This window comes from Esox lucius, chromosome 21 (genome assembly GCF_011004845.1).
Source record: "Esox lucius isolate fEsoLuc1 chromosome 21, fEsoLuc1.pri, whole genome shotgun sequence".
Classification (NCBI taxonomy): domain Eukaryota; kingdom Metazoa; phylum Chordata; class Actinopteri; order Esociformes; family Esocidae; genus Esox; species Esox lucius.
Window position 1 is genome coordinate 4,544,743 of NC_047589.1, and position 27,927 is coordinate 4,572,669.

Consider the following 27,927-nt stretch of genomic DNA (forward strand, 5'->3'; position numbering starts at 1 on the left):
CAACAATTGGGATTATTTTATATTCAGTAACATACTACATACATATGCCGTATTATTTCACTATCTAGATAAACACGGGTAAGTAGAGATGTTTGACACATTTGCAGTTCTTATGCTAATGTTACAGTAATTTGCTCGCGTAACACGAATAACTACTGCTTTGAGAACCTGCTGTCGTTATCTTTCTAATTCAGCTAAGTGCCATGAGTACCCAGGCAGGCAGCGAAGTGAAAGTGTTTCTTCGCACGCGACCGACTGCTAACTTTGCCGAAAACCTGATTGAATACGTTGACGGACAGGTATGTTTCACTGTGTGACATTGTAGCTAGCTCTGACCAAACAATGAACGTGTAACCATACAATCATTTATTTCATAAAATATGATCTGAATCACACACCCTATATTTTAAGTGGTGGACAACATAAAGTTATAGAATACACAACATCTACAAATTGCTGACATTCAGTTGGCTATACAAAATGTGTGGTGAGTTTCTAAGACAAAGTGATGAATGGAATAATGGACAAGCTTTTGGAGTTACAGTTCAATGTAGTAGACCTAAATCTAGGGAGAAAAACAGTTTCAGTGTTGTACTGTAAGAGGGCAGCTATTAGTCTTTTGGAAAAAAGAGCACAGGGAAATAAATGGTTGAGGTTACAGTATTTGGTTTTGATTGTCCAGTTCTGCCTGCATGCCCACTGCTTGACGGATCATTTATGGAACAGGATGTGACCGGGATGGGAGGGGTCAGTGGTTAGCTTTCCTGAATGCCTCTTTGCCTTGTCATGCAGGACTTTGATGGAGGGTGGGTGGTAGCCAATGCCCATTTCTGCCCTATGTACAGCATAGCTTTTATATACAGAAATGAGACATATCATATTGATCTCTAACGACATTGTTAAGCCATAAAGTGTGATGATCTCTTAGACAGTGAATGTCCACCAGAAGAAGGACTCCCGAAAGGGAGTTGTGAACAACCAGCTGAACTCCTGGTCGTTCCGGCTCGATGGGGTGCTGCATGATGTGTCCCAGGAGGAGGTGTATGCTCGCGTGGGGCGAGGGGTGGTGTTGGGAGCCGTGGAGGGGTACAACGGTAGGCTAAGACCCAATCCCAAATGGACCCAAAAGCCCTTACACCTTAAGGAATGTGTAAGGAATCTAATAATAACACCCCTTTCCCCACAGAAAGGCAAGATTATCACTTATGCCAGTTTAAATCCTTTGAAATCTACTATTACATAGGATGTAGGAGTCCATTTGTGATTGGGCCTCACTTTAAACCACAACCCCTACAAAGGTCATCATTTTCTTTCATTACAGTTTTGATTTAATTTAATATTGAAGGAAAAGGTTATGCCCTGGTTATGCCCTGGTGCCATAATAACTGAAGTTGAACCTTTAACTCCCCCCATTCTTGTCTTTCCCTTAGGCACTGTGATGTGTTTTGGGCAGACTGGGGCAGGAAAGACATACACCATTACTGGAGCCTCTGGGAGTTACCAAGAGAGAGGCATCATCCCCCGGGCCATACAGGAGGTAAAAGAAAACGACTGATGTGAATCCACCACTAACTCACAACTTTTGTTACTGGAAGACTTTCAGGTCCTTCAATCCTAGGGGCTCAATTTGAAACATTTAATAATTTCAGATAACGCAGTAGAAATGTAAAGGGTCATTACCCCTTAAGATGATGTACACAGTGTTCTCCAGCATGTCAATAACGCTGTAATTTGTTCCTTCTATTACTGATTCACTCCGAACAACCCACCCAGGACTTGAACCTGTGATCGTCTGAACATAGTCCTTTTCTCCCTCTCAGTTTTATGCTGTAAAGTGAATGGCTTTTAGTCTTTAAATATATTTTGTCTCACCTTGTCTCTGATTAGGTGTTCCATGAGGTGGACCAACGTTCCACCCACACATTTAGGGTCCAATTGTCCTACCTGGAGATCTACAATGAGTCTCTGGTGGATCTGTTGGCGTCTTTACGGGGCTGCCCAGGGGCAGGACCAGGGCCAGGTGGTATGGCGGTGGTAGAGGAGGCATGTGGAGGGGTGTCAATTCGGGGGCTGTCTCTGCATCTTGTCCACAGCGAGGAGGAGGCCCTCAACCTGCTTTTTGAGGTGAGTGTAATCTACAGGTAATCTGAATGTATATTGTTTTGGATATGTGTGGAGAGGCGGTGCGTATTGAAGTAAAGGGTCACGTTCACTCTATTATTAGGGGGAGATGAATCGCATCATAGGCACTCATGCCTTGAACAAGAACTCTTCCAGATCTCACTGCATTTTCACTGTCCACATTGAGGTAAGGGTTGAAGACACTTCACAGTGCTTCACTGCAATTTTCAGCAGCATTACTTACATGCAGTGAGGTTTAATGTTTTCATGTTGAAAGATGCAGTTTTTTTTCCAGTGGGTGCCGTGTGTTACTCTCTTCAGCCATTATATAACGTGTAACCTCATGCTACCAATATTTTTCAGTCTCACTCCCGTACTCTGTCCGAGGCAAAGTATGTCACCTCCAAGCTGAATCTGGTGGACTTGGCCGGGTCAGAAAGGTTGGGCAAAATCGAAGTGAGTTTTCTGCATTATTCTTTCAAAACATACGGTATACACTTTTCTAGATTGCTTGAGAACTTTTTTTCAAACCAGAATTTACTTTTTCAGTACATGTTACCGTAATTTCCCCTTTACAAACCATGGCATGAGTTTTGAAAACAGTTTCAACCACAGCGGTTAATACAAGTGTGTGGCTAATATACAAGTTTAGCTAATATAGCTAATATACAGGTTTCAGAATTTCCACAACACCGTCTACAATCAGGCAAAGTTTGGAGCCTTTTGAACGAGAGGGACCGAGCTATGGACATCTGAAAATGGCCCTGGAGAATAATAATAATAATAATAATAAAACGTACAAACATAAGAGGGTTCCAGCAACTTCGTTGCTTGGCCCTCTAATAGCAATGAAATAATATCACATTGAATCAAAGAAAGAGAGAAATATAAAAATGCATAATAATGATAAAACATCAAAGAAGAAAATAGAATAAAAACCAATAAAAACAATTAGGTTAAGTTCAAGCGCTCATTTACAGACTTGTGAAAACAGAAGTGCTTTTAATATGGATTTAAAAAATGATATGTTTGGGGCACGTCTAAGGTCTTCTGGTATTTTATTCCAGTTGTGTGCAGCATAACTGCTAAATGCAGCTTTTCCATGCTTAGTTTGGTCTCTAGGCACTGGGTTCATGGATCTAAGAGCCCTGCTCAGTTTATACTCTTCAAACATATCAGAAATGTATTCAGGGCCTAAACCATTCAGTGATTTATAGACTAAAAGTGATTTATAGCTCTGTTGCTCTGTGCTCTGTTCTCTTGGTCCTGGTTCACATTCTAGCAGCAGCATTCTGAATGAGCTGCATCTGTTTTAGTCATTTTGTGGAGTCCAGTTAAGAGGGCATTACAGTAGTGAACCCTACTATAGATAAAAGCATGGATTAGCTTCTCTTGGTCTATTTGGACCCCAGGCACTTAATTCTGGCTATATTTTTAAGATGATAGAATGCTGTTTTGGTATGACTGTTGAATGTGAGGTCAGAATCAATCAGAACACCAAGATTATGCACTTGATCCCTGGTTTTTAGTGCCTGAGAATCCAGCTCTTTACTAATACAAGTCTCTTACTTTTGTTGCCAAATACACTAATATCTGTTTTATCTTGGTTTAATTGTAGACAATTTTGGTTAATCCAGGTAATTAAGTGCTCTATAATCAATCAATCAATCAATCCAATTTATTTATAAAGACCTTTTTACAACAGCAGTTGTCACAAAGTGCTTTACAGAGACACCCGGCCTTAAACCCCAAGGAGCAAACAACAGTAGTGTTGAATTTCAGTGGCTAGGAAAAACTCCCTAAGAAGGCCGAATTTTAGGAAGAAACCTAGAGAGGACCCAGGCTCAGAGGGGTGACCAGTCCCCTTCTGGCTGTGCCGGGTGAGATATTAAGAGTCCAATTGGAATAATTAATATATTTCTCTGGGCTAAATCCAGAGGCTATTTGATTTTAGACTAGGTCAGAAGTATGACCAGGTTGACAAGGACAGGGACAGCAACGGGCCCCCCAAACCAGGTAATCCCCAGGTGTGGACCAGGACCTCATCTCCTCCTAAAATTTAAAACTGAAGGAAACTGAGAAAAGTTAGAAGTGCATTCCTCATATCCCCCAGCACAATAATATAGCAGCGTAACACCTTGGAACTGAGACAGGGGGGTCCGGCGAACACTGTGGCCCTACCTGGGGGAGGCCCCGGACAGGGCCCAACAGGCAGGAAATACAGTGACACAGTGAGTTATGTGAGCTGTAGTCATTCGGTTTGAGAGCCATTTATATTTGAGTATCATCTGCATAGCGATGGTAGTTAATGTTGTTGTTCTGTAGAATTTGGCCCAGAGGTAGAACATAGAGATTGAACAGAAGCTGTCCGAGAACTGATCCCTGGGGAACTCTGCATGTCATAGCCAGATTCATGATCAGGTTCATGATTGCCAATGATAACAAAGTGACTAAATAAGATCTGAACCAATTAAGGACTGTCCCATAGAGCCCTACCCAATTTTCCAGCCTGTCTAGAAGTGTTCTGTGATCTACAGTGTCAAATGCTGCACTGAGATCTAATAGAACCAGAACTGTTATTTTTATCCGAACTATCAGTATTCAGCTGTATATAATTTAAAACATTTATCAGAGCCGTTTCAGTACTGCAGTGAAGTTGGAAGCCTAACTGAAATGTGTCTAAGAGGTCACAAAATTGCTGAATTGATTGAAAACAACCTTCTCAATGATCTTGGCTATAAAATGGAGATTTGATAAAGGTCTATAGTTGTTCAATATGGATGCATCCAGTGTTCTCTTTTTTTATTGGGGCTTTAATTGGGGAAAATGCCTGATTGCAGAGAGCCATTAACTATTTGCTGTAGATCCATAGTTATAGAGTTAAAAATAGTTTTAAGAAAGTCTGATTGTCACGTCTTCGGGGTGCGGAATAAGGAGGAGCAGGAGAACGGCGTGATAAGTAGTATCTTTTAATACTATTGCGTGGAAATAATATGTCGCTACAAAGCGTAACACAGCTCTTTTGATAGGTACAGAGACAATAACACTCAAAGACAGGGGGAGCAGAGGGAACATATATACTGGGGGGAATGATGATGATGAGAACCAGGTGCGCTAAACAAGACACAGGTGAAATGTATGATGAGATGGACGGTGGTGTCTGAAGGCCGGTGCAGGGGGAGGTGAAGCAGCAGACGGCGCCGTTGTCACACTGATGGCAAATGTAGAACCTGTAAGATGTCGAACTGTTTCTTCTAGGGATTTTTGATCAATTGTATTAAATTGTAACAATAACCAAGTTGGTGGTCGTAGTAACGATACAGTGCCATTGTTAGACTGTGTAGTTCTGATGGTCTGTCTAATAGTTAAATTTTTTTCACTCATTAAGGACACATTCATTACATTTCACATTTCACATTGACATGTGTTCTGATGCTATCTGCTTTAGCGTTTGTAAGTTTGTCGACCATGGCAAATGGAGTGCAGGTATTGTTGATATTCCCGATATATGTTGCTGTCCCTGCGTAACTCGTAGTTGAAGCTACCAAGGCTTTGTTTATAGATTAGAAATGTTGTTTCCCTCCACTTATGTTCCGCTTTCCTGCATTCTCTTTTCAGAGTGCTTACCATCATGATGTTTCTCCATGGTGCTTTCAGTTTGCTCACAGTTTTCTTTACCTTTACCGGCAACATGATCCATGACATTCAATATTTTGGCGTAAAAATTATCCAGGAGTACATCAACTGACTCTGCACTTATTGTTGGAGAGATAGCTATGGCCTCCATAAACTGAGCATTGGTACTCTCATTAATGTACATCCGGGGTGATCAGTGATAGAAGAAAGACACAGAAATGATCAGACAGGGCCAAGTCTTTAACTATGACAGAGGAAATATTGAGGCCTTTAGAGATAACCAGATCTAGAATGTGGTCTCGATTGTGCGTGCGCTCTTTCACATGTTGAGTGAGATCAAAAATGTCAAATAATGCAAAAAGTTATTTGGCATTATTGACCATATTATTATCTATGTGGATGTTAAAATCCCCTGTTATAATAAACAAGCTATAATCAACAGAGAGTATTTAAGCAAAATCATCAATCAACATTTTGCAGAATATCGTGGAGGTCTGTAAATGGTTAAAAACAAAATTCCGGGAGCACCCTTCAATGTAAAACAGTGGTATTCAAAAGAAATAAAATGACCATGTGTATTTTCTTTGCACTGGAATGTATCTTTGAGTAGGGCAGCCACTCCTCCTTTCCTCCCATTTTCACACATATTCTTATTCTTTCACCGGTATTCTTCTATTTCTAATCAACACAGGAATAGAGATAACAGGTCTTAGCTTATACTCAAAACAGTTGGCATTGCTATTTTACAATAGCTGGGACCCAAAGCACAACATTGAGTATATTCTGTGCTCTGTTGTCTAAAAAGGTATTTTCACTTTGACATTAAGGGTTATTGTGTGTAGAGTGGTGTCAATAATAAATCATCAATTGTGAATTAACTATAACACAACCAAATGTGGAGTTAAAGTGGAAAGCCTGACTACTTTCCCAAGATACTGCAGTACGATTACAACACAATATGTCATTTCCAAGCAAGATTTCCGACACAGCATGTTTTATTTTGGTTTTGAGTGGATTTTATTATTCACAACAAAAGCCACCACTTCCTGCAAGCCCTGACCCTAATCATGTCCAAATGTATTTTACTTTTCATGACCAGCCCGAGGGCCAGATGCTCAAGGAGGCCATGTACATCAACAAGTCCTTGTCCTTCCTGGAGCAGGCCATCCTGGCCCTGGCAGACCGCCGTAGAGATCACATCCCCTTCAGACAGAGTAAACTCACCCACGCCCTCAAAGACTCACTGGGTGAGACACACCTAAAGTGTCTGCAGATCTAGGAGAGAATTAAAGGAAATACTGTTTGTATCAAAAGATTCACTTGTACCACATCTTCCAAAAACAAAAAACCAATACAGAGACTAGTCTTTGTGCCCTTTAGCAAGGCACCTAACCCTAATTGCTCCTGGAGGTTGCTTTGGATAAGGGCATCTTTTATATGACATGTCAATGTAAAGCAATGGTCTCCAACTCTGGTCATATTCTTAATTTGTAGTCCATGTCATTTAAGGTATTTGTAGTCATAATAGCTCTCTGTAGGAGGTAACTGCAACACGGTGCTGGTCGCCAACATCTATGGAGAAGCTGCTCATGTAGAGGAAACTGTAAGTATGGAGCGTTGTTCTGAAACACTGGGACAAAACTGATTGTAAAATTATTAACTTAACCTAATTATTTGAGCTAAGACATCTTAACTATTGCTTATAATGTTGCAATGTCGAATGAACGTGGAAAATTATTTGAATTTGTTAGAAGTCTTCAACCAAAGGAAAAAGTGATGAATGTTGCTTTCAGTTAAATGTAATTAAATGGACACTGTTCTGAATACAAGTTACAGACCTCTCAGTTTAAAACCCAAATATACATCAAAACTACACGTTGAGCTCTCATCCCTGCTCAATGGGTTGGTTTCCCTGTTTGAGTCCTTGAGTGCGGCTCCATACAGTTGAGGTCTATGACCAGATTTGTTTCTGCTGTAGCTTTCCACGCTGCGCTTTGCTAGCAGGATGAAGCGTGTCCAGACCGACCCCATCATCAACCAACACACTGACCCTGTGGTGAGATTATTATTATTATATGTCAATCTCACATACCAGAATTCATCTGAATTATAAAAGGGTTATACTTGCTATATAACTCTATATTATATTGATTATATTGTGTTTTTACAATGATTATATTCCATTCAAAACAATTTTTGAGGGATAGGTTGTTCCTTGCAGGACTTCTAGCAGCAAATATTTCTTGTAGGATTGTTTTTGTAAGCATGACACCTTGATGATAACACTGCTTTTAGATGAACTGTACTGAATTTGAAGCACTGAGATTGTATTTATGTTGCTGTCAGATCTTTGCCACTGATGAAATTAAATACAATATGATTGGATTTATATGCTGTTGTGTACAGCTCCAGGTCCGGAAGCTGCAGAAGGAAATCCAGCTACTGAAACAGGAGCTATCACTTCATGACACAATGGTGAGTAACCTCAATGAAGGAAAGTCAACAGAATAACAATTTGGCCCTGCTGTTTTCTGGGACAACATAAACATAGATGTCAGCCAAGCTATGGTTTAACCAGACAATACAACCAGAGGACTTGACTGTGCGCTGGTCTGCAGGCTAACCGTATGGAAACCTCTTACGAAACATTGTCTGAGGCCCAGGTGGCAGAGGTCCAGAGTCAGGTGCAAAGGTTTCTGGAGGGCAGTCTGGACGAGATCAATGTAAGAACACATAATTTAAGTTATAAGGAACACTGTCAAATATGCAAAATACTTTGCTGTGAAATTCTAACTTACAAGCTCTATCTCGTCAATGCCATGCATTTTGGAAAAATAACAACAATTGTAACGTCTTGTCTTATAGTACTTACAGTAAGTCTCCCCCTTAACCTCTCTCCACAGATTGAGAGCATCAGGCAGATCCAGGAAGTGTTTCGCCAGTTCAAGCAGGCCCTGGAGTGAGTTACTGAGTCGGTTGAAGTAACCCTGAAATGTTGATTCATGGAGAGTTTTACATACTCTATTTTGCCCCAAAAAGTTACATTCAGGATTGGGGTATAGTGAGAGAGAGGGTAGGGGGCTTTTGTCTGGCCGGGTGTAGTCGGGGGAATTATGGAAATACTTTTTTATTTTATTTTTTTAAAGTTTGTTGTGATTATGGATGTTTATTCCATTTGTTCTTGTTCAGGTTGTTTGGGTTATTAACCAAGGAGGATGAAACTCACCCATGTATATGTGCCATGCCCTCTGTACGTATTTGGACAGTTACATTTGTACCGTCAAGGCATATGAAAATACAATTAAAATATGAATATGAGGCAAAAGTCCAGGCCAACACCTTTTGTTTCTGGCTGTTTCAACAAATATATTTTACCAACTAAGAATTACAGCACTTTCTTGGGGTATTTTCATCCCCCCATTTCATGCATGTGTAGGTAATTCAAATTAAAGCAAATGTAATTAGTTGAAAATCTCTTGCCTGCAATAAGAGCAGTGACTCTGTGACCTATTGACATCACCAAACTCTTGGTATCATCCTATGAGATGTTTTGCCAAGCCGTTACTACTGCCATTTTGTTGCTTGTTTTGTGGAGTTTCTGGCTTCAGTCTCCTCTTTGGAAAATGTAGTGCATGTCTTGTCAGATATAAATCAGGAGATTGGCCACTTTTTCCCATTGATGAACTCCTTTGTTGTATTGGCAGCATGTTTTGGGTCATTGTCCTGTTGCATTGTAAAGCGCTGCCAAATGAGTCTGGTGGCTACGTTCACCTTTGTCTCAAACTGATCCAAAACTGTTCCGGCTGATCTCGCAATTTAGCAAATACTAAGCTGGCCTTTCGGTTTTTGGTGCTGATCAGAGGTTTGCATCTTACAATGTAGGAATAATGGGACTTTCTGTGCTTTTCCCACATATTCATCTTTTAATCGTATTTTAATATGCCTTGAGTGTGGAGCAAACATTTTTATTTTGACTTTACTGTCCCAATACTTATGGAGATCACTGTATTGTGTATACACAGATGAGCCAAAACATTATGACCACTCACAGATGATTTGTATAACGTTGATCATCTCCTAAAAAGGTCTTGGTAGATAAGATGATATGCGAACAATCAGTTTTTGTAGTCAATGTGTTGGATGCAAGAAGGCAGTGGTAAAGACCTGCGAGGCTTTTGACAAGGGCCATATTGTTATGGTCAGATGACAGGGTCAGAGCATCTCTGAAACGGCAAGGCTTGTGGAATGTTCCCGGTCAGCAGTGGGAGTACCTACCAACAGTAGTCTGAGGAGGGAGAAACCACAAACCGGCGACAGGCTGTTGGACACCCAAGGCACATCAATGTGCGAAGGCAAAGGCTATCCCGTCTGGTCTGAACTGACAGAAGATCTACTGTGGCACATGTCACTGAATATTCTAATGATGGTTACGGGAGGAATGTGTCACAACACACAGTGCATCGCACCCTGCTGCATATGGGGTTGCATAGCCGCTGACCAATCAGAGTGCACATGATGACCCCTGTCCACATACAATGAGCATGCGAGCGTCCAAACTGGACCTTGGAGCAGTGGAAGGACACCTGGTCTGATGAGTCCCATTTTTTTTTTATATCACTTGGACAGCCATGTACGTGTGCGCCGTTTACCTGGGGAAGTGATGGCACCAGGAAGCACTGTGGGAGGACGACAAGCCAAGAGACCACTCCTAACAAGCCAAGAGACCACAGCCATTCCATTCCAGTGTCTGTTAAATTCCAACACAGACACACCTCATTTTACTTCAGCTAATTCTGGCTTTACTGGCAGAGGGTTATAGTGAGCTTCAGGTTCATAAGAACAAGGTCAACAAGCAACAGACATTTTGGACAACAAAGCCACAGACTGGCAGAGGGTGAAAACGACTGTCCACTGACTGAGATGACCGTCAACTAATTTGAATGTCACTCAACAACCGTAGGATGACATCAAGTGACCTACAAAAAGAATGGCAAACAGCAGCTGGGGTGAAGTGCATGGCGAGGACGGTTAGAAACAGGCTCCTAGGGGCAGGGCTGAAGTAGTGCAAAGCTAGAAAAAAGCCCTTCATCAATGAGAAGCAAAGAAGAGCCAGGCTGAGCTTTGTAAAAGACCATGAGGATTGGACTGTAGAGGAATGGAGTAAGGTCATCTTCTCTGATGAGTAACATTTTAAGCTTTGCCCAAAATGAATATTAATTAGTTTTCTTTGCATTATTTGAGGTCTGAAAATAATGCATGTTTTTTTGTTAATTTTGACCAGTTGTTGTTTTCTACAAATAAATACTCTAAATGACAATATTTGTGTTGTCAGTAGTTTATACAATAAAACAAAATTTTCATTTTACTCAAACACATACCTATAAATAGTAAAACCAGAGAAACTTATATTTTTGCTATGGTCTCTTAATTATTTCCAGAGCTGTATGTTTTATGTTTTTTTTGTTGTTCTTGGGGTGCCTTCCATTAAAAAAAATATATAAGATTGGGGAGCTTTAAAATCAATGCTTGGTCAGATGAACTAGTGGATATAATTTATTGTCTTTGCCTTCAGAATGAATTAAGTTTTGGGTAGTTTGCAAGCCTTATGCGCAATAACTGGAAGTATATGGGAAAAGTTATCAGTTGTTATGCTAGTTAGCAAGTGTCTTTTAACTGCAAGCAGAAATCTTTATCGGCCTTTAGACAAGTGGATTACTTTCATTTCTAAAATATGGAATTATCCCTTTGAGCTCATCTTAGATATATGCCAGTTGGAAAATGTAATACAGGATGAGTAGCGTTCACCAGTCAATCAGTGATTGGATTGGTATATGCCATGGGCATTGAGGTCAGTTTGTCAATGTGTTAAACAGGCTGCAGGAGCAGAAGGTGAAGGCCCAGCTGTGTCAAAACTACACCCTGGTGGAGAAGGACCAGAGTACAGCCGACTCCTCTGCAGCCAAGGTCAGTCTGCTTGAGGCTTGGACCAGTGGCCACTAAGATGGGGCTGTTTCAAACTTCTCCGATATATATGTCAATGGCAGATTGCTAACTTCTTGTCGTTGTCAGTGATGTCATTAATACTGTTTTTATTCAAAATATTGTTACATTGTGTCCTAGCCACAAAGCCCTAGCGGGACAGTGGGAAAGGTGGAGGGACGCAGGTTTGGTGTTGGGGTGGCAGCTCCATCGGAGAGGCACATCAGGTCCCAGTCTCCAGGCAGGACCAAGACTCTGAGGACTAAAGATCTGACAAGGTCTGTGTCCTAAGTACTGAGTACAGTCCATTAATGTTGCTTCAGTAACGTAACTGTAAAAACCTTCTCTTTGTAGTCCAATATAAGGACTATCTTAATGTAACCCCACCACTCGATTAATTTTCAGACAGGGGAGGAAGGATGCAGAAGTAGAGCCTTTAAACCCAATCCTGAGGGAGAATGAGCATGACCCAAACAGCCTGGATCCTCAAAAACCACAGAGAATTGAGTATATACACACTCAAACGCATTTGTTTTCTATCCTTGTTGGGACCTGAAACCTTGATCTCCATGTTCCCTATCCCTTAACTGAATTGTAATCCTAACCTTCACCTAACTCTAACCTTCACCCCTGCCTAAACTTAACCTATCCCTAATGCCTAATCCTTAACCTAACCCTTAATGCATAATCCTAAAAGTAACTTCAATTATAACACCACGCCACACTACACAAAATGTTTTACTAAACTCAGAACCCAAAGCCAGTAATTGAAATTGAGCTATGGACCCCAAATGGATAATAAAACCAGGTTTATAACCACATTTTATGTAACCATCATTGTGTAAACACTCAAGGCGATTCCCTTTCAATATCCTATTCTACTTTAACCCTAAATATTGTTTGAAACCAGCCGTTCGTATAGTGTTGAAATAATGATTGCGTACCCAGTCATCAAGGGAGAGTAATTTAATTATTTATTACAGCATTCTCTGTAGTAAGTCAGACTCGTTCCAGGTGGGGGTTGGCCTCCGCCAGGGCTGCGCTTTGTCATCAATCCTGTTTGTAACTTTTATGGACAGGATATCCAGGCGACGTCGGGGTGGGGAGGGGTTGCAGTTCGGTGGGCTGGGGATCTCATCGCTGCTTTTGCGGATGATGTGGTCCTGATGGCATCATCGGTCTGTGACCTTCAGCACTCACCTGGACCGGTTCGCAGCCGAGTGCAAAGTGTTTGGGATGAGGATTAGCACCTCTAAATCTGAGGCCATGGTTCTCAGCAGGAAACCGATGGAGTGCCTCCTCCGAATAGGGAATGAGGCGTTACCCCAAGTAAAGGAGTTCAAGTATCTCGGGGTCTTATTTCGCGAGTGAGGGGACAATGGAGTGGGAGATTGGCCGGAGAATTGGAGCAGCGGGGGCGGTATTGCATTCACTTTACCGCACCGTTGTGACGAAAAAAGAGCTGAGCAGGAAGGCAAAGCTCTTGATATACCTGTCAATTTTCGTTCCTATCCTCACCTATGGTCATGAAGGCTGGGTCATGACCGAAAGAACTAGATCGCGAGTACAAGCGGCTGAAATGGGTTTTCTCAGAAGGGTGGCTGGCTTCTCCCTTAGGGATAGGGTGAGAAGCTCGGCCATCCGTGAGGAACTCGGAGTAGAGCCGCAGCTCCTTTGCATCGAAAGGAGCCCATTGAGGTGTTCCAGGCACGTCCAGCTGGGAGGAGACCTCGGGTAGGCCCAGGACTAGGTGGAGAGATTATATTTCGACACTGGCCTTGGAACGCCTCGGGATCCCCCAGTCAGAGCTGGCAAATGTGGCTCGGGAAAAGGAAGTTTGGGGTCCCCTGCTGGAGCTGCTGTCCCCGCAACTCAATACCGGATAAGCGGATGAAGATGAGATGAAATTACAGCATATGATATTCTATTGTTCATGATGTTACAGACTCAATCTTACTTGGTTTTACAAATTCGATCTCAAAAAAAATTCTGGTTATCCTCTATAGACATCGCAATCCAGAATACACAACTCAGTACTGTAAGCAGAGATGGGCAAAGATACAAACCCGATTCCAAAAAAGTTGGGACACTGTACAAATTGTGACTAAAAAAGGAATGGAATAATTTACAAATCTCATAAACTTATATTTAATTCACAATTGAATATAGATAACATATCGAATGTTGAAAGTGAGACATTTTGTAATGTCATGCCAAATATTGGCTCATTTTGGATTTCATGAGAACTACACATTCCAAAAAAGTTGGGACAGGTAGCAATAAGAGGCCGGAAAAGTTAAATGTCAACAGCGAATGGCGAATGGATTGTGTTCACCGACAATATTTTCTGGAAGTATTCCTGAGCCCATGTTGTGATTTCCATTACAGTATCATTCCTTTATGTGATGCAGTGCCGTCTGAGGGCCGGATGATCACGGGCATCCAGTATGGTTTTCCAGCCTTGACCCTTACTCACAGAGATTGTTCCAGATTCTCTGAATCTTTGGATGATATTATGCACTGTAGATGATGATAACTTAAAACTCTTTGCAATTTTTCTTTAAGAAACTCCTTTCTGATATTGCTCCACTATTTTTCGCCGCAGCATTGGGGGAATTGGTGATCCTCTGCCCATCTTGACTTCTGAGAGACACTGCCACTCTGAGAGGCTCTTTTTATACCCAATCATGTTGCCAATTGACATAATAAGTTGCAAATTGGTCCTCCAGCTGTTCCTTATCCTGTCCCAATTTTTTTGGAATGTGTAGCTCTCATGAAATCCGAAATGAGCCAATATTTGGCATGACATTACAAAATGTCTCACTTTCAACATTTGATATGTTATCTATATTCTATTGTGAATTAAATATAAGTTTATGAGATTTGTAAATTATTCCATTCCTTTTTTACTCACAATTTGTACAGTGTCCCAACTTTTTTGGAATCGGGTTTGTAATTCATTGAAAACAAAGTTATGTAACTACGGTCAATGGAAACCAAAATCATCAACCGATTGAAGGCTGGATTCGAACTCAAACCAAAAATCTAAGTAAACAATTGAAATCACAGGCTGTTCCAACTTGGGTGAATTTCATCATGCCAACGCAATGTGACTCCGTAGTGTGTATGGCCCCTTCGCACCTGTATGCACTCCTGACAACGTCTGGGCATGCTCCTGATGAGATGGCGGATGGTGTCCTGGGGGATCTCCTCCCAGACCTGGATCAAGGCATCAGTGAACTCTTGGACGGTCTGTACCGCTAATTGGCGGCGTTGGATGCACCAATACATAACAACCCAGAGGTTCTCAATGGGATTCAGGTCTGGGAAACGTGAGTTCCAGTCAATGGCATCAATGCCTTTGTCATCCAGGAACTGCCTACACACTTTGGCCACATGAGGCCATGCACTGTCCTGCACCAGGAGGAATCCAGGGCCCACTGCACCAGCGTAAGGTCTGACGATTGATTTGAGGATTTCATCCTGGTACCTAACAGCAGTCAGGGTGCCATTGGCTAACACACAGAGGTCTGTGCGACCCTTCAAGGATATGCCTTCCCAGACGACTGACCCACAGCCAAATCAGTCATGCTGGATGCAGGCAGCATAACATTCACCACGACTCTTCCACGTCTGTCGTATGTGCTCAGTGTGAACCTGCTCACATCTGTAAAGATAATGGGTGCCAATGGCAGACCTGACAATTCTGTTGTCCACTGGTGAATGCTGATCGAGCTGCATGGTGCTGGGCTGTGAGCACAGGTCCCATTAGAGGACGTCAGGCCCTCATGCCACCCTCATGGAGTCTGTTTCTGACAGTTTGGTCAGAAACATACACACCAGTAGCCCACTGGAGGCTCTGGCAGTGCTACTCCTGTTGGTCCTGCTCCTCCGCACAAAGGAGCAGATACAGGTCCGACTGCTGGGTTGATACCCTTCTACAGCCCTGTCCAGCTCTCCTCGTTTAATGGCCCATCTCCTGGTATCTCCTTCATGCTCTTGAGACTGTACTGGGAGACACAGCAAACCTTCTTGCGACGGCACCTATAGATGTGCCATCCTGGAGGAGCTGGACTACCTGTGCAACCTGAATGGGCTGCAGGTACCACCTCATGCTACCAGTAGTGACAAGGACACTAGCAAAATGCAAAACTAGAGAAGAATCAGTCAGGAAGGATAAGGAAAGAGCAATTGTCTGTGGGCACCATCAGCAAAACCATTCCCTTTTGGGGGTTGTCTTGCTGTTGCCTCTCCAGTGCACCTGTTGTCACTTTCATTTGTACCAAAACTGGTGACATTGGCCTGCGTGAAGTTGGCCTCTCATCCAACGCAAAACTTCAGCAAAATAGGCTCAATCGTTTATGCTCCATTTGTGCTGGTTTATGCCGTTAACATTTTCGTTTGTGCTGCTAGCATTTTAGAGATATAAAATATTTTACAGGTCATTCTGACACTCAACCTCCCAACATCCTCGGAAATCAACAAAAATAGTCTTGTTTGTTTGTGCTTTGTTTGTGCCGTGAACATTTTTGTTTGTGCTGCTTCTGTATTTTATATATTAAACATTTAATTATTGGTGATGACGTCACTCAGCCCCCTAAGATGCTCCAAATTGAGTCAAAATAGGCTCATTCGTTTGTGCTAAGGTTTGTGCTGGTTTGTGCTGTTAAAAGTTTTGTTTGTGCTGCTGTCATTTTTTAGATATTAAATAAAAGAGTGTAGGTCATTCTGAGGTCACTCAGCCCCCCAACGTCCTCCAAAATCAATCAAAATAGGCTCAGTCGTTTGTACCAGCCGCCCAACCTGCTCCAGATTGACTCAAAATAGGCTCAGTCGTTTGTACTGGTACAGTTTCTGGTACATAACCTACTTTTCTACTGGATAGAGCATTGGCTTTACTCTTTTTCCACTATAGCTCTGTCATTACTTCAACTGTTTTTGTAAAAAAGTCGCAAAAACTATATTTTAACTGGCACAAATGATTTAGCATATTTTGAGTGAATTTGTAGCATGTTGGAGGGCTGAGTGATCTCGGAAAGGCCTATAAAATATTCTTTAGGACTAATATCTAAAAAATGACAGCAGCACAAATGGAGCACAAACGATTAAAGGTATTTTACCTGCGTAAAAATGGTCCCCACCCAATGCAAAACTAGGGCAAATAGGCTTAATCGTTTGTGCTGGTTTGTGCCGTTACAATTTTTGTGCTGCTTTCATCTTTTAGATATTAAAGAATATTTTGTAGGTCAATTTTTTTGCGACTGTCTTTTTTTACGGATAATGACAGAGCTATAGCAGAGATATAGGGCTAGTGGAAAGAGTAAAGCCATGAACTATCCATTAGGAATGTAGACTATTTACCAAAAACTATAGCAGCACAAACGATTTAGCCTATTTTGAGGCAGTTTGGAGCAGGTTCGGGGGCTGGTGACCTAAAATTAAATGTCTAATATATAAAACGCTGCATCAGCAAAAATGTTATGCACAAACCAGCACAAATGAATCACAAACGATTGATAAAATAATAATATTTAAAACACAGAAGCAGCAAAACGATACTTGTAATGGCACAAACCAGCACAAACAAAGCACAAACAAACAAGATTGTTATGGGTGAATTTGGAGGATTTGGGGGGTGGAGTGACCTTGGAATTATATATAAAATATTGTTCAGGACTAAGAGCTATTGTGGAAAGAGAGTAAAGCCAGTGCGCTATCCAGGAAGAATCTAGGTTATGTACCAAAGACTGTAGCAGCACAAACAAACCTTTTAGGGGCACAAACAGAGCACAAATTATTGAGCCTATTTTGAAGCATTTTGGAGCAGGTTGGGGAGCTGGTGAAACATAAAATTAAATGTCTAATATATAAAACGCTGAATCAGCACAAACAAACCTTTTAATGGCACAAACCAGCACAAATGAAGCACAAACTAAGGAGACTGTTTTGGTTGAATTTGGAGCATGTTGAGGGGCTGAGTGACATCATCGCCTATAATTAAATTTCTAATATTAAAAACACAGATGAAGCACAAACAAAAGTTTTAACAGCACAAACGAAGCACAAACAAATGAGCCTATTTTGACTCAATTTGGAGGATGTTGGGGGGCTGAGTGACACCATCACCAAGAATTAAATGTCTAATCTATAAAATATCGAAGTAACACAAATGAAAATGTTTACAACACAAATCAGCACAAATGAAGCACAAAGGAAGCACAAATAAATTAGACTATTTTGATTTGATTTTGGAGGATGCTGGGAGGCTGAGTGATCTCAGAATGACCTACACTATTTTATTTAATATCTATAAAATGATAGCAGCACAATCAAATATTTTAACAGCACAAACCGTCACAAACTTAGGCCAAATTATTGAGCCTAAGTTTTGCTTTGGGTGGGGGGCCAACTTCACGTAGGTTGGATTCGCAATTGCTTATGCTTCCTGACTGGACAGATTGATATCCCATGAAGTTTTATTTACTTGGTGTTATACTGTGACACCAAGTAAATAAGTAAGTTTTGAGAATGACACAAATACAAATTTTCACAAAGTCTGCTACCTTTTTATGAGGGCAATTTGCATATACTCCAGAATGTTATGAAGAGTGATCAGATAAATTTAAATCAATTGCAAAGTCCCTGTTTGCCATGAAAATGTACTTTATCCCCAAAAAAGAAGGCTTCAGGACGCCCAAGAAGAAGTCTTCAGGACTTCCAAAAAATTCCAGCAAGTGCCAGGACCATCTCCTAAAGTTGATTCAGCTGTGGGATCGGGGCACCACCAGGACCGTCTCCTAAAGTTGATTCAGCTGTGGGATCGGGGCACCACCAGGATCGTCTCCTAAAGTTGATTCAGCTGTGGGATCGGGGCACCACCAGGACCGTCTCCTAAAGTTGATTCAGCTGTGGGATCGGGGCACCACCAGGACCGTCTCCTAAAGTTGATTCAGCTGTGGGATCGGGGCACCACCAGGATCGTCTCCTAAAGTTGATTCAGCTGTGGGATCGGGGCACCACCAGGACCGTCTCCTAAAGTTGATTCAGCTGTGGGATCGGGGCACCACCAGGACCGTCTCCTAAAGTTGATTCAGCTGTGGGATCGGGGCACCACCAGGACCGTCCCCAAGTTGATTCAGCTGTGGGATCGGGGCACCACCAGGACTGTCTCCTAAAGTTGATTCAGCTGTGGGATCGGGGCACCACCAGGATCGTCTCCAAGTTGATTCATCTGTGGGATCGGGGCACCACCAGGACCGTCTCCTAAAGTTGATTCAGCTGTGGGATCGGGGCACCACCAGGACTGTCTCCTAAAGTTGATTCAGCTGTGGGATCGGGGCACCACCAGGATCGTCTCCTAAAGTTGATTCAGCTGTGGGATCGGGGCACCACCAGGACCGTCTCCTAAAGTTGATTCAGCTGTGGGATCGGGGCACCACCAGGACCGTCTCCTAAAGTTGATTCAGCTGTGGGATCGGGGCACCACCAGGACCGTCCCCAAGTTGATTCAGCTGTGGGATCGGGGCACCACCAGGACTGTCTCCTAAAGTTGATTCAGCTGTGGGATCGGGGCACCACCAGGATCGTCTCCAAGTTGATTCATCTGTGGGATCGGGGCACCACCAGGACCGTCTCCTAAAGTTGATTCAGCTGTGGGATCGGGGCACCACCAGGACTGTCTCCTAAAGTTGATTCAGCTGTGGGATCGGGGCACCACCAGGACCGTCTCCTAAAGTTGATTCAGCTGTGGGATCGGGGCACCACCAGGACCGTCCCCAAGTTGATTCAGCTGTGGGATGGGGGCACCACCAGGACTGTCTCCTAAAGTTGATTCAGCTGTGGGATCGGGGCACCACCAGGACCGTCTCCAAGTTGATTCATCTGTGGGATCGGGGCACCACCAGGACCGTCTCCTAAAGTTGATTCAGCTGTGGGATCGGGGCACCACCAGCGCAGAGCTTGCTCAGGAATGGCAGCAGGCAGGTGTGAGTGCATCTGCACACACGGGGGCGAAGATTTTGGAGGATGGCCTGGTGTCAACAAGGGCAGCAAAGAAGCCACTTATCTCCAGGAAAAACATCAGGGACCAACTGATATTCTGCAAAAGGTACAGAGATTGGACTGCTGAAGTAATTTTCTGAATCCCCTTTTCGATTGTTTGGGGCATCCGTAAAAAGCTTGTCTGGAGAAGACAAGGTGAGTGCTACCATCAGTCCTGTGTCATGCCAACAGTAAAGCATCCTGAGACCATTCATGTGTGGGGTTGCTTCTCAGCCAAGGGAGTGGGCTCACTCACAATTTTGCCTAAGAACACAGCCATGAATAAAGAATGGTACCAACACATCCTCCGAGAGCAACTTCTCTCAACAGTCCAAGAACAGTTTGGTGACAAACAATTCCTTTTCCAGCATGATGAAGCACCTTGCCATAAGCAAAAAGTGATTACTAAGTGGCTCGGGCAACAAAACATCTAAATTTGGGTCCATGGCCAGGAAACACAGACCTTAATCACATTGAGAACTTGTGATCAATCCTCAAGAGGATTTGTTTTGGACAAACAAAAACCCACAAATTCTGACAAACTCCAAGCATTGATTATGCAAGAATGGGCTGCCATCAGTCAGGATGTGGCCCAGAAGTTAATTGATAGCATGCCAGGGTGGATTGCAGAGGTCTTGAAAAAGAAGGGTCAACACTGCAAATATTGACTCTTTGCATAAACTTAAAGTAGTTGTCAATAAAAGCCTTTGACACTTATGAAATTCCTGTAATTATACTTCAGTATACCATAGTAACATCTGACAAACACTGAAGCAGCAGACTTTGTGGAAATTAATATTTGTGTCAGTCTCAAAACTTTTGGCCATGACTGTACTTCAATTAAGGTACAACCATTTAGGGAACAATACTTTATCAATAATTAATTTGTTAATCATTGGAAAACTATTTGAACATTTAATGAATGATCAATATGTTTTGATTTTAAATGTAGCCAGAAACGTAATCAGAAAGTAGCACCAGAACTTGTCAAGGTGTATTAGCTGTATTAGGTGTATTAGGTGTATTAGCTGAACTCCAACCACTGAGTCTATTGAGAGCCTCAGAATATAGGTATAGAGGACAAATACACATTAACAGTGTAGCAATAACATTGACTTAAACTACAATAGAGAATACAACAGACCAGGTATTCCAAAACAGTTCAGAAGTTCTACCAAAAACAGTATGAGTGTGGGTGAGAGAGTATGCGTGTGATTGAGTGAGTGTCAATGATAAAATGGCACGTGTGTGCATTTAACAAGTTACATCATATTGTGGCATTATAATGTCATGTTTTACAACACTGAAATGCTTTATTATCATTTCTTTTGTGCACAACTGACAAAAACCTAACATAGGCTGAAAGTAGCAAGCTAATGTTAACTGTGGGGGCTGCTTCTTGGGTCAAATAGTTAGCTGTTACATTCTCTGTTCTGATCTCAACAAGTCAAATTACTAAGTAGGCATCAATCAGAGGCAGCATATTTATGTTGTCATCATGTACACTTAACAGAAAGTATTTTACAGTATTTTTAAACTATGGATAAATGGATGTTCTGTTGTCATGTAAACATGACAGGCATACATTCATACACTTCTACATGATTTTACAGACTCGATATTCAGTCTTACAAACACGATCGCAAAGAAACTTCCGTTCGTCCTCTACTTTATAGACATCGCAATCCAGGATACACCACACAGTACTGGAAGCCCATTGGTTGATTACTGCCGCGCTTTGACTGGACGTGACTTCCTGTTTACGGATAAACAAGCATACATTCACACACTTCTACAATATTAACCCTGTATTTTTAACCACTAAGCTGGAAATATACAGCTCTGGAAAAAATTAAGAGACCACTCCTAATTTTTCTTAAATCAGCATCTCTTAATGTATGGCAGCCATTCCATTTCAGTGTCTGTTAAATTCCAAAACAGGCAAAGTGTTAATCAGTACCTCATTTTATTTAACGAGGTACTGATTAGGTGATTACCTGAACCAAATCTAATTTAACGAGGAAAAGTATAAAAACAGCTGCTGTGGTCATCACTATCCTCTTGCAATAGGACCAGCTGGATGGCAAAAACAATGCAAGTAGTACCTCAAATGTAATTTGAATAAAAAGATAACTATTCAGCATGAGTTGAAAAGAAAAGCTTTGAGTGAGGAAAAGAAGGGTTCAATTCTGGCTTTACTGGCAGAGGGATACAGTGAGCGTCAGGTTGCTTCCATCCTGAAAATTTCAAAGACGGCGGTTCATAAGAACAAAGTGTTAGAAATTGACTGTTTCGGATAGTGGTCAAATAATGTAGAACCCGTATCAAATCGAGGGAGAAGTTTGCTCAAGTTTATTGGAAAATTACAGCACAGATGTCATTCGGTGAACGTTCCATTATCTTCTCACTGTAATGTTGGTTACCAGCTAGCCTATACATTAAGGCCGTTTCTAACTAAGACCATGTTTTTAGAAGTCAACCCCCATGCCATATGGCCATCGTAAACATTCCTGTAATTAGAGCACAATCTACAGAGAGATAATCTAAACAGATATGTTTCTGTTGTTCTCATTATCTAGGCACATTCACTTCCAATGAAATGTACATTCATATTGTAATTGTTAATGCTCAGATTCCACAAGGTTAAGCAACAGACATTGGGGACAACAAAGCTACAGACTGGCAGAGGGCAAAACCGACTGTCCACTGACTGAGATGACCGTCAACTCATTCGAATGTCACTCAACAACCGTAGGATTACATCAAGTGACCTACAAAAAGAATGGCAAACAGCAGCTGGGGTGAAGTGCACGGCGAGGACGGTTCGAAACAGGCTCCTAGGGATAGGGCTGAAGTTGTGCAAAGCTAGAAAAAAGCAAATGATGAAGAAGCAAATGAGAAGCAAAGAAGAGCCAGGCTGAAATTTAGATTGGATTGGACTGTAGAGGAATGGACTAATGGAGTAAGGTCATCTTCTCTGACGAGTCAAATCTTCAGCTTTTCCCAACACCTGGTTGTCTAATGGTTAGATGGAGACCTGGAGAGGCCTAAAAGCCAGTGTCTCACACCCACTGTGACATTTGGTTTGGTAATGATCTGGGGATGCTTCAGCAAGGCTGGAATCGTGCAGATTTGTCTTTGTGAAGGACGCATGAATCAAGCCAAGTACAAGGTCATCCTGGAAGAAGACCTCCTTCCTTCTGCTCTGACAGTGTTCACCAACTCTGAGAATTGATTTTTCCAGCAGGACAATGCTCCATGCCACACAGCCAGGTCAATCAAGGTGTGGATGGATCAAGACCCTGTCATGGCCAGCCCAATCTCCAGACCTGAACCCCATTGAAAACCTCTGGAATTTGATCAAGAGGAAGATGGATGGTCACAAGCCATCAAACAAAGCCGAGCTACTTGAATCTTTGAAGTACTGTTGTCCGTAGTTTATAGAATAAAACAAAACTGTTCATTTTACTCAAACACATACATTTTGAAAAGTAAAACCAGATAAACTGATAATTTTGCTGTGATCACTTAATTTTTTCCAGGGCTGTATATATTAATTTTGTGGTAACTGGCAAAAGATTCCCTTAAGTAAAATGTTCCTTGTTTTACTGTCCTTGATGTGATTTCTGGTCGCCACCAGGTTAGTTTAACGTGAACGCACACAAACAGTATGCCCCTTCATACAGCATCTCTTATATTTTCTGTTACATATTCCATGAGTCGTTCTATGCACAAGCCAGTAGGGGTCATCCAGTGCCTCTGACTGTCTCCCTTCCAGCTCACCTCCCCCAAAGGCAGATGCCTTTGAGGACTTCAAGGCAGAGCAGGGCAGCGAAATCAACCGCATTCTGAAGGAGAACAAGGTGGTGTTGCTGGAGTGTCGCGCCCGCCTTCGTGAGCTGACAGAGGGTGTGAACACAACCAAGAGAGAAATCGACAGCACGAGCACCACCCTCCGCCAATGGAAAGACAGGCAACAGAGTCAGGGTATGGGACACAGTGTGTGTGTGTGTTTGGATATTTTTACTATCCTGGGGGAGTATACATGAATTGATATATAAAGTGGACAGACATGCACAGGCCTACTTTTCAACCTGATTTGATTTACAAACCTTTAGAGGTACAAGAAATGCAAGATGGAGAGTTTTATCATTATATACACTTTGAATGCAGGTCTGGTGTGTGTGTGTGTATAAGGGGTTATGGAACCTCACACATTGTTGCCATTCCAATAGCTGACCATGGAAGACACATTCCAATCCATTTTCTTTCATTCATTTTCTTTCTGTTGCTATAACTGTATATCGTTTGTGTGTTTGTCCCAGGTCAGTTTATAAGTGCGGATGGGGTTCCGGTGCTGGATGAGGCAGAGCTGTCTCTGGTGCTGCGACTAAGGGACTTAAAGACTCACTACCGCCAGCAGTACGAGGAGCTGCACTGCATTAAGGCAGAGGTCAACTACTGCCAGCATCTAGTCGACCAGTGCCGAACACGCCTACTGACCGGTGAGCATACAAACCCTGGAATGATAGCCAAAAATGGATGTTCTTCAAACTCACTGTCAAGTAGATGTTTGTGGAAGTTGACTCACTATATATTCTGAATAGCTTGAGACCAAGTCATTTGATTATCTGAAATACTACCATATTGTTCAGTCTTAATTATCTGTAAATTGGAAGAAAGGTTTAGAGGTGGGTAGTGATGCAGGCTGTTAAATGTTCCAAAAACTATTTAAATATTTTTGAAAATGTTGTGCTCATTGAATCCAGTAGCGGGCAACATTCCACAACACAATGGAAGGTCCAGTAAACAACTATAAACACTTCACATTAGTTTTAACATTGTGACATCTAGTAAAACAGTATATGAAAAACTGAGTGCTCATCGATGTAGTGATCTCCATAAGCTACTGATTAATGATCGCTAAGTTCCAGAATGAACTGATGCCAGCAGCAGTAGAATGAACAGTGTTTGTCCTGAAGCCTTTATACATAATGCCTAACTAGGACTGAGTGTGATAACAAAGCGGGGGTATTTTGGTACATGTGGACACACATTGTCACAGTCAGACACAAATCATAATGTTAAAATATTGCTATTTGTGTTCAAATAGTTATTTATTTTCCTAGTTTCAAATATCATTTGAATATCAAATATGAATTTGACAGCCCTAGACTGATGTTGGACCTGCTATACCACTGAGAATGCCACTGGCTGATGGCCCCACATTGATAGCATGTCACTTGTTTGTATCAGAGTTTGAGAGCTGGTACAATGAATCCTTCCTGCTTCCTGAGGAGGTGCAGGCGTTGCTGAGATCTGGAGGGACCATCAGGCCTGGACTGGTACCTGTGGACAAGGCCCTTTCCCTGGTGAGTTACAAACATTCAATCAGGTTCCCGTCAAATTTTGCTTGCACTAAATGGGGAATGGGATGCATTTCTATACGCAGCAGTGGTTTGAACAGAAGAAAATACATTTATATGTATGTTATGGTTCCAATGTCTGTCTAAATATCTTGGCATTTTGTCTATAGGAGGAGGATGAGCAGGAGCACTTTGAGCGTCGGCGGTACGAGCTGCTAGCAGACAGTCCCAGTGCCACCATCTTCTACAGTGCTCACAACAGGACAGTAAAGAGGGTGGGGCAACACACACACATATGTACACCGATCAGCCCTAACATTATGACCACTGACAGGTGAAGTGAATAACACTGATACACCGATCAGCCATAACATTATGACCACTGACAGGTGAAGTGAATAACACTGATACACCGATCAGCCATAACATTATGACCACTGACAGGTGAAATGAATAACACTGATAATTTCCTTATCAGACGTTAGTAGCAGATCCTTTAAGTCCTGTAAGTTGCGAGGTGGGGCCTCCATGGATCGGACCTATTTGTCCAGCTCATTCCACAGATGTTCAATTGGATTGAGATCTGGGGAATTTGGAGGCCAATTCAACACCTTGAACTTGGTGCCAGATACCACAGCACAACTTCAGATGTCTAGTGGAGTTCATGCCTTGACGGGTCAGGGCTGTTTTGGCGGCAAAATGGGGAACTACACAATATTAGGCAGGTGGTTATAATGTTATGGCTGATCGGTCTATAGAAATACAGCAGTGTAGCCTTTACAACAGATGTACAGATTGGGGACAAATTAAAGAAGAAACATGAATAAATGATGAGAGGAACCTAATGAATGCAGATACTTCCACACAGGTATTCTACATGATACAATTACGCAATTATTAGAAGGGCAAATCTTTCCCAGGTGATTGAGAATGCACAACATCACCAAACTGTGTCAGCAAGAACAGTCTGTTGAGAACGACACAGAGAGAGAGATATATTATGTTAAGATTGCAGTGTATAAAGTTCTCATTACAAAGACTAAGGCACTTTTGATTGTTCAGTGATGCAAAAACCATAGGCACTGGTCTACAAAAGATAAAAAGTGATATGGTCAAATGAGTAATCAAATCCAGGCCACTGGAAAAATGTCCCCCACTTGTCTACTTAGAGGAAAGGGTCACTGCAAGCCATTACAAAGTTTTTCTGATTGATCCCTTTTATGCTATGCTGTGGCCTTCTTAGTCATCAGATCTCAACCCAGTTGAACAGCTCTGTGAGATTTTGGACCAATGAGTTAGAGAGCGCTCTCCACCCCCATCATCCACACTGAATGAGAGTGTATCTTCTTAAAAAATATTTAGGAAGAATGGTGTTTCAACCCTCCAATACAGTTCCAGATGTTCATACAATCTATGCCAAGGCACATTGAATCTGTTCTGGCGGCTCATGGTGGCACAACACCTTACTGAGACACTTTATGTTAATGTTATGTTAATTTTAATTTGTCACCAATCTGTATGTCTGTTCTCTTTCAAACACTCTTAAATTAACGACTCATAGAGAGTTCTACCCTATGTGCCGGGGTCAAATAGAGTGCATTTACAATTTAGTCAGTTACCAGACCCTTCCAGAGCATCGTACAAGAACAATTACAATTAAGTACCTTGTCCAAAGGACACAAATATTTTGAAAACCAGCAACCTTTCAGATGGCCCGACACACTAACTGTTGGGCTTTCTGCTACCAAAGAGTCTTATAATATCTGTTTGTTTCTGGTCTCTCCTATCTGCAGAGGAACTACAATAAGGCCTTGTCTCAGTCTTCAGTTCAAAAAACAACAAACCGGAGCTCTCAGAGAACCAAACTCCCTGCAATTCTTTCTGTTATCTAAGGGAGAAGCCTTCAACTAATCTGTATTCATTGGCTATATTCCCTTCACTTTTTTCTATTGCCTTATGCATTTCCTTAAAAAAAAGACAAATAAACCACCTAACATTAAGCCTTAAATGTGATTTAGAACATTTTTGCCTCTCCATCACTGACCAACATTTCACCCAACATGTTTCTTTTACATTTGACTGTCTTCTTTCACTGCTGGCCCCACACACTAAGGGTATATTTACATATGAGAGATTTAAATGCTAGATAGACTGATCTTTGTTTGCCTAGACATGTCCATAGCATTTGAAGTTACACTGGCATAAGAAACTTGATACAGTTCCAACACAAGTGTCTGTTGGACAATTGTAAAAATGCCCTGTGTACTGAGCTAAATCGAAAACAATCATATCTTAGTTATACAAACAAATGATGACAAAGGTATTGATGCGATTGACTGGCCCTCACGTTTCCCAGGCCTGAATCCCATTGAGAACCTCTGGGATGTTATGTATTGGTGCATCCAACACTGCCAATTAGCGCTACAGACGGTCCAGGAGTTCACTGATGCCTTGATCCAGATCTGGGAGGAGATCTCCCAGGACACCATCCGCCATCTCATCAGGAGCATGCCCAGATGTTGTCGGGAGTGCATACAGGCGCGTAGGGGGCATACACACTACTGAGTCACATTGCGTTGGTATGATGAAATTTGCTCAAGTTGGAACAGCCTGTGATTTCAATTATTTAATCCAGCCCTCAATCGGTTGGTGGATTTGGTTTCCATTGACCGTTGTTTAATTCAAGTCAAGTTCAAGTTCAGTTCACTTTGTTGTCAATGAATTGCACAATGTACTGTAGAGATTTTGATCTTTAATAAATTTCCTTCATCGAGAATCGATACGT

At 42.0% G+C, this 27,927-nt stretch overlaps 1 protein-coding gene across 3 annotated transcripts; it reads left to right on the top strand.

The window, feature by feature from the left end:
- kif9 (kinesin family member 9) lies at window positions 1–27,927 on the top strand. Of its 3 annotated transcripts, XM_010885463.4 has the most exons (21): window positions 1–78; window positions 195–299; window positions 929–1,094; window positions 1,431–1,537; window positions 1,888–2,124; window positions 2,225–2,308; window positions 2,485–2,577; window positions 6,857–7,004; window positions 7,296–7,360; window positions 7,736–7,813; window positions 8,164–8,232; window positions 8,376–8,480; window positions 8,661–8,716; window positions 11,631–11,721; window positions 11,878–12,014; window positions 12,142–12,243; window positions 23,555–23,763; window positions 24,102–24,281; window positions 25,033–25,148; window positions 25,313–25,417; window positions 26,936–27,927. In XM_010885463.4, exons 2-21 carry the CDS (start codon window positions 204–206, stop codon window positions 27,032–27,034), a joined length of 2,343 nt encoding a protein of 780 aa, XP_010883765.2. In that variant the 5' UTR covers window positions 1–78; window positions 195–203; the 3' UTR covers window positions 27,035–27,927. The 3 variants fall into 3 exon arrangements, with proteins under 3 accessions (XP_010883765.2, XP_010883766.2, XP_034145161.1); XM_010885464.4 differs by lacking the exon at window positions 12,142–12,243; XM_034289270.1 differs by lacking the exons at window positions 1–78; window positions 929–1,094 and having other exon boundaries at window positions 233–299.

Coding starts and splice junctions, on each gene's coding strand:
- kif9 (XM_010885463.4), top strand. CDS start 204: ATGAGTACCCAGGCAGGCAGCGAAGTGAAAGTGTTTCTTCGCACGCGA. Junction 8,481..8,660: donor GCAGTCTGGACGAGATCAAT/GTAAGAACACAT, acceptor CTCTCTCCACAG/ATTGAGAGCATCAGGCAGAT. Junction 12,015..12,141: donor AGGACTAAAGATCTGACAAG/GTCTGTGTCCTA, acceptor ATTAATTTTCAG/ACAGGGGAGGAAGGATGCAG.